At 60.9% G+C, this 6832-nt stretch overlaps 1 protein-coding gene across 1 annotated transcript; it reads right to left on the reverse strand.

Annotated features, from left to right (window-relative positions):
- Positions 1–301: 301 nt before the first annotated feature.
- SP6 (Sp6 transcription factor) lies at positions 302–6542 on the reverse strand. The gene is made up of 2 exons (XM_053892854.1): positions 6116–6542; positions 302–3912 (listed from the first exon to the last, which is right to left on the reverse strand). The coding sequence occupies exon 2, from the start codon at positions 3852–3854 to the stop codon at positions 2724–2726; it is 1131 nt and encodes a 376-aa protein (XP_053748829.1). The 5' UTR covers positions 3855–3912; positions 6116–6542; the 3' UTR covers positions 302–2723.
- Between the last annotated feature and the right edge of the window lie 290 nt (positions 6543–6832).

The following is a 6832-nucleotide window of genomic DNA, read 5'->3' on the forward strand; positions in this document are numbered from 1 at the left end:
GAGGGCTTATATGTGGAGGAAGGAAATATCTAGAACCTTCTTATCCCCCAGGGAGGGACAGTCAGCCCAGCTATCAACCCTGAGGGAGCTCCTCCTTCCTTCGGCATTAGCCACCTCCAGGGAAGGATCTGACCCTTCTTCAATCGGCTCAGCTCTGCCCCAAACAAAGGGAGGTGAGGCTGCGCAGGGCTGCGGGATCAAAGGGAAGTGTCCACCCCGCCCAGCAGCCGGCCTCGTCCTCACTGCTAAGGGACACTGAGTCAAAAAGGAAACCAGAGCTGGAAGACACATGAAGCAATGATGTGGTTGATGACTTTATTATGGCATAAAAAACACAGGCTGTTTCTTCCTCCTCCTCCCCCCGCCCCCAAAGTGGGTTCACAGCAGTTAAAAGAAAAAAAAATCCTACATTTCTCCTCTAGGGGGCTGCCTAGAAGGGGGCAGACAGCCAAGCAACCTAGATCTATGAAGGAGGGGAGCAGAAGAAAACCTATCCGAAGCCCGCACCGGCACCCTTGGAGCTCAAGGCCTCCGTAGGGGGAACATCGGTGTCCCCCTACAACCTCGAACAGCCATTCAGGAGTTCCCCATAGGATGGTCACTGGGGAAGACTGTCCTGGTGGCACCAGGAGGGGGGTGGCTGGTTTCGATGGGTGGAGGAGAAAGGCATCCCACACCCACAGTGCCCTCCCTCTCTCCCCCTCTCTCCACCTGCCCAGGCAGCCTGCAGGCGCTCCCAGATCTCTCCTGCCCCCAACCCTCTCAGCAAGGAAAGGGACCTCTGGTTGGGGTAGCAAGAGGTAGGGAAAAGAGGGAGCAAAAAGAAAGAACATTACTTCTTAAACTACCCCAGGCCCATGAGCCTCTCAGGGAGAGTCACCCTGTCCCTTTTAAGAAGGGCTCCCTTTTTTACACAAACACATATTCCTACCCAGACCCCAGACCCACTTCCCATTTAGCTCCCAGTCCTGGGGACTGGGCTCCAGCATCCCTAAGGGAGGAAGAGACGCTGTGGGCCTATGTCCTAGGACCTTGGACGGGGTGAACAAGGTGGGGTCTCTCTAGCTGGAGACCCCAGGCTCAGTAGAGAAACACACACACACGTACAAACAACATGCACACACACATGCCCTAATATTAAATAAAATACCTTTTGCTTATAACTTAAAAATCAATACACAACTAATCCTCGCATAGGGGTCTGGGTAGAGAAAGAGGGGCAAGGGGGAAGGGGAGGTCAGGGGGAATGTTACGGCCTCTACCTCTAGCCTGGGAAAGCCCGCTAGTTCCAGATCCTTCCCCCATCAGCTTCCTTCCCTTTGCCTGACTCTGGCTCTGCCCCTGCTAGGCTTTCCCCTCCCCAGTCCCCACTCCAGGATCACAATCAGGATGTATTTCTAGCATCTAAAGAAGGGGACAGGAACAGCTTCCTGGATATCACCTCAGAAGACCGACCCCTTCCACTAGGAGAACACCTCCTTCATATGCAAAGGGAGTCCCCCTGCCCAGAGTCAAAATGGGGAGAAAGGAGCCTTCTAACACACACTCTATAGGAGGGGCCAGTCTTGCAGGCAGCAGAGAAAGGAAAGGGCAGAGCAAAGAAAGACCTGGGGCTTAGTGAGCAGGTGGGCAGAGGCAGAGTCCTCCGCTCCAAGTGGGGACCACTGTAGGTCCCTGTGCTGGGACACCTCACCTACTCCCTGGTCAACCAAGTAACCCTCTTCCTCTCGTCCCTAAGGGAGAAGCAAATGATGGGTGACCTGGGATGAGGGACCTACATCAATTCTAGGGTGGGGGCTTCTGGCTGTTTTGAAAACCTACATCAGGTAACAGATGGGGAATGTGGACTATACTGAACTTTATTTTTCATAAAAACCATGAGTTAAGGACTGAATCCGAGTTAGAGAGGGAAGGGGTTAGCTCCTTCCACTGCCCCCGCCAAATCCCTTTCTCTCCTTTTAGAAGGGGACTTTTTTTGCCCTCCCCCTTCCCAATCTAGCTCTCCCCTCGACCCCACAGCTCTGGCTGCAAGGCTGTCCCGGATTCTGGCCGCTTCCTCTCTTCCTTCATGGCCCCATCAGAGTGGGTTTGGAAGGGTTAACCGGGAGGCACATCAAAGGAGTTATTTCTACAGCAACAACCCTCCCAACCAGATAGAGACCGCTCCCTAAGGGGGACCCCTGCCTCCCCTACCCCACCTCAGCTCTCCCTCGGGAAACCATAGGGACAGAAGCACTAAAAAGCGGGATGAAAGGGACCCGGGCCGCAGGGCGGGTCCGGAGGCGCTTTTATGTCCCGGTTCCCAGGCGCTAAGGACGTGTCCAGACAACTACCCTCAGCGCCCGGGGCGGCCCCACTCCTCTCTGCTCCAGGGACGCGCCATCTCTTCCAGCAGGTCCCCTCCACCCTCCAGCCGCGGTAGGGGTACCCCACCCCAACCCCCGAGCCTGGAGACAGGAGCAAAATAAGGGATGAAGGGGGGGGGGGAACAGAGGGGCATGCGCAGCTCCCCCCAGCCTAGCCACTTTTCGTCCGGCCCCGAGACCAAAACACCCCTACCTAGCGCCCCGTCTCCCCGACCCGGCACCACTTTTCCTCCCCCTCAATAAATAACCACCTTCTCCTCTTCCTCAAGTCGCCCCCCAAAGGCATCAGGCCAGGAGGAAAGCTCTTCGGATGCCCCCAGGGGAGACCAATGGGGGGGGGGGCGGTACCAGAGGAGCTCAGTTGGAGGGAGCCGCGCCGCCCTCGGCCTCCCGCTTGCCTTTGCCCCCGGCGGGCTCCACCGCTCCGCTGGCCTTGCCCTCGCCCGCGGCCGCCCCGGCAGCCTCCTCCTTGGCGCCCTCGTGGGTTTTCATGTGTTTGGCCAGGTGGTCGCTGCGCATGAAGACGCGGCTGCAGACGGCACAGGGGAACTTCTTGGTGCCTGTGTGGGTCTGGAGGTGGCGCTGCAGCTCGTCGGAGCGCGTGAAGCGCTTGCCGCAGAAGAGCCAGTTGCACACGAAGGGACGGTCGCCGCTGTGCCAGCGCAGGTGCGCCTTCAGGTGCGACGTCTTGGCGTAGGCTTTCCCGCAGCCCGGGATGTGGCAATTGTGCAAATGCTTCTTCTTGCCCCCGTCGGGCCCGCACGGAGCCCCCAGTCGCTCCGCCTCCAGGCAATTGGGGCAGCGGCACACGGTCTGGCCTGAGCTGCGGGGCACTGACCGCCGGGAGCCTTTAGGCCGGGCTGCTCCGTCCAGACTGGAATCCAGCCCCTGGGACTCCGGGGCGGCCGCTTCCAAGGCCTTGGCCCCGTCGGGAGGCCCCAGGAGGTGCTGCCCTCCGGCGGCTGGGAGGAGGTGGTGCGGGTGCGGGTGGGGAGGCGGTGCGCAAAGCTGGTGGTCTCCGACGTAGCCCCCCAAGCCAGCCTGAAGCGCCCCGGGGTGGCCAGGCGAGGTGAGCGCGCCCTGAGTGTGGGGGAGGTCCATCCAGCTGGTGCCCGGATGAAGGTCCCACCAGGAGCCATCCTCAGTGCCTGGGTGAGTTGGCCGGAACCACGATTCGTAATGGTGGGACATGTCCGGCTGCAGGAGCTTGGAAAAGGGTCCCGGGGCCAAGGGACTGTCGCTTTCCAGGTCCTCGCAGGTTACCCGAGAGGAGGCCCCCGGCAGCTCATAGCCCTGTGAGAAGTCCACCTCAGGGCCCAGCGGGAGGCTCTGCAGCTCTCCAGGCTGCAGCGGGGAGGGGTAGTCCCCGGCCTCCGGGCTCGTGTGGCCCTGGTATGTTTGGAGAGGCTGCAGGTCGAGGCGCGGCGGGGAGGCGTGAGGCGCGTCCGTGTGCTGGCTGCCCAGAGAGCCGCAGACAGCGGTTAGCATTGCCGGGATCCGGGGTGGGGTGGGGAACAGGGATGGTCAGGGGCACCTCAGGTAGGACCTAAAGGAGGCGAAGAGGAGGTGAAGTGAGCAAAGTAACCAAGTCACTTTCAGTCCTAACCCAGACGGCCTCCCCGCAAACTGCTCCTCTCCCGACTGGGACTGGCCACTGCAAAAGAGGAGCACACCTCCGAGTGGGGACTAACGACCAGTTAACAGAATTTGGGAGTGCTAGGAAGGGTTGAGGGTATGAGGTTCTCAGCCAAGGCGGGGGAGTCTACCTTCTCCTAGCTGATCCCTCCTATGGGGCCCAGCTCATCCTGACAGTTGGGCTGGTCCCAGGCTGGTAGGTCAGATACACCTACAGTTCCACGCTAAAACCATCCCCACCCTATCTGCCCAGACCAGCGCAAAGGGCAGTGTGGCGTTTACCTTCTGCAGCCCTGCTTCCAGCCCAAATGGAGGATCTACACCCATCTCAGCTTCCCTAGTTTAACTCAGGACACAGATGAGGAGAGGGAGGTGGTCTGTTTCTGAAACTCAAAGCTTGAGGTGACCTGATTTTCCAAAGCTCAAAGCAGGTTCTGAGATATTGGGGAAAGAGACCTCGTTCCGCCCCTGAGGCATGTCCAATGAGGAAGAGCATTTCACTGTTCTCTACCATTGCCCTCCGCTCTCTGTCCAGATGGCTCCACCAAACCCACTTCCATTCCTGGCCCCCACCCCTCTCCCTCAGGCAGGAATTCACCTCCCTGGGGTGCAGGTTCAGTGTTGATTCCCAGGGGACTTCTCCCCACCAGAGAAAGTTAAGCTTCCTCTCCTGTCCTGACCCACACAGCCACACAGCTGGCTGTCTGGCTGTTACCCGTGCCCTCCTCCAATCCGGGGGAGACCCAGATGTGAAGCTGGGAGGGGACAGCTTCCCCAGAGAAGGGGTGTCAACGAGAGAAGAGCTTACTAGCAAGCTCTGCAACCCTTACGGGATGCAGAGTCGAAGTGGGGACAGCGGAGGGCAACAAGGAAAGCCGGAATCACAGACACTGAGAAGAATTACCCCAAGAGATTATATAAGGGGGTGCATTCTAGGCTTGGATCGTTCTTAGGTGTTTCTGCAGACAGTTTCTAATATACAGACAAACTGAGAATCACTGCTTCAGGCCAACCCTCTTATTAAAAAAAAAAAAAGAGGAAACTGAGGCAGCATTTGGAGAAATGACTTGAACAGACATTCATTTATTTGTTCAATCAACAAATGCATGCTTTATGTACCCGCTGTGAACCGGGTCTCCGGACTCCTGGTCTGTTACCCTTTCCCTACACCGTTGGGAACCAAAAGATACCCACCTCTCTCTTTCTTAACCACATATCTGTGACTTGAAAGTCCTTTTTCTCTCACCACCTCTCTAAAGCCTGGGAGCCCTGGTGCCTCAGGTGTCGGGCTTGTGTGCCTGGCCTTCTCTGATGGTGGGGGAGGAGGTGCAGTGGATTTAGGGCAGGGACTTCTTCCCACAGCAGGGTTCAGCTGACCCTACCACTTTGGCCTCTGGGACCAAAGAGGTGTCCCTGGTAGTTTTGGAGAGGGAGGGAGAGGGGGACTGGGGCGCCTACTCAGGGCTCACGCTGCCTTACCACCAAAAAGGAACAAGGGTGAAGCAGCAGGAATGGAGCCTCAGGCCCAGGCGGGGCAGCCCAGAAGGGGCTGGGCGGGAGCAAAGAGGCCTGGGACCCTAACAGCTTTTGGCGTCTTGGAACTGCCCCAGGGACCGGGGGGGGGGGGGGGGGGGGGCGGGGAAGCTAACAACCCAGGCTCCAGAGTGGCCTCTCCCGACACAGGCCAGGGAGTCCAGTCCTGGGATGCCATGGCCTGCCTGCAAAGTTTCGGGAAGGGAGACAGCAGGGCGCGCCACTTCCCGGCTTCCCGCTCCCCAACGCAGGAAGCCGGGTTAGACACCCTTCTTCCCCCTTCGCCGCCCTCCCTCTCCCCGATCACCGGCGCTCAGGTGGTCAGGACTTCCGTACTCTCAGTCCTCAAGGCTCCAGTCCTCCGGTTGTCCCAGTCGCTCCAGTTTCCCCGGTCTCCAGCCTCCTCGGTCCCTCGTCTCGCCCTTCCGCCCCAGGTTTCACTCGGCCGGGGCTCCAAGCCCCTCGGATTCTTTAGGACCACCTCCCCCAAGGCCACGGGAGGCTGTGGCGAGTGCGCGGCGCGTCTTTCCGAGAGGAGCCCGGGATCGCGCACCCCTGGCCGCCCAGACCCTGGCTCCTACCTGGAGGCTGCGCTCGGGCTCCGGGCACGGCTGGCTGGGCGCGCTACCCACGGGCGCTCATGGGCCCCGCGCGCCGGCGGGCTCTCCGGAGGCGAGGGGCAGGAGCCGAGGACGAGCGGGGGCCGCGATCGGACCCGGCGGCGGGCGGCGGGCAGCGGGAGGCGGAGGAGGGGCGGAGGGCCAGCGGGAGGGCGGAGGGCGGGCGGGAGCCAGGGAGCGAGCGAGCGAGTGAGGCCAGCTCCGCCCGTGACTCAACCGCGCTCTCTGCCTTCATCCTCTGCCCTGCGCTCCTTTTTCCCCGAGTCCGCGGCCCCGCCCACCTCACCTGCCGCCGCCCCTTTAACCCTTGCGGGCTCGGCCGGACGGGAGGCCCGGCGAGGCCCGGCCGGCGGAGAGGGGGCGGGCTCGCTAACTAGGTCGCCTCCCGCCTCTCCCTCGCTCCTCCCTCGCCCCTCCAGTCCTCTGGAGGGGGTCCTGGGCGGAGCGTGCCCCAGGTTCCGAGACACGCCCCTCGGGTGGAAAACTGCCCCGGAGCCGGCTCCGGGTGGCGGGGGAAGCAGGACTCGGACCCGGGGGGCCTGGAGGAGGGGGCGGGTTCTCCGCGTGAAAAGGAGACTCCTTTGGGAGCAAGCGCCGCTTGCTCCAGGGCGCTCGATCCACCGCCCGGCCCGGCAGCGCGGTCCGGGTACTGAGAGGAAAAGGAAACAGGACTGAGCG

The sequence above is a fragment of the Panthera pardus genome, unplaced genomic scaffold, assembly GCF_024362965.1.
Source record: "Panthera pardus isolate Hobbes unplaced genomic scaffold, ASM2436296v1 HiC_scaffold_3, whole genome shotgun sequence".
In the NCBI taxonomy this organism is placed as follows: Eukaryota; Metazoa; Chordata; class Mammalia; order Carnivora; family Felidae; genus Panthera; species Panthera pardus.

Coding starts and splice junctions, on each gene's coding strand:
- SP6 (XM_053892854.1), bottom strand. CDS start 3,854: ATGCTAACCGCTGTCTGCGGCTCTCTGGGCAGCCAGCACACGGACGCG.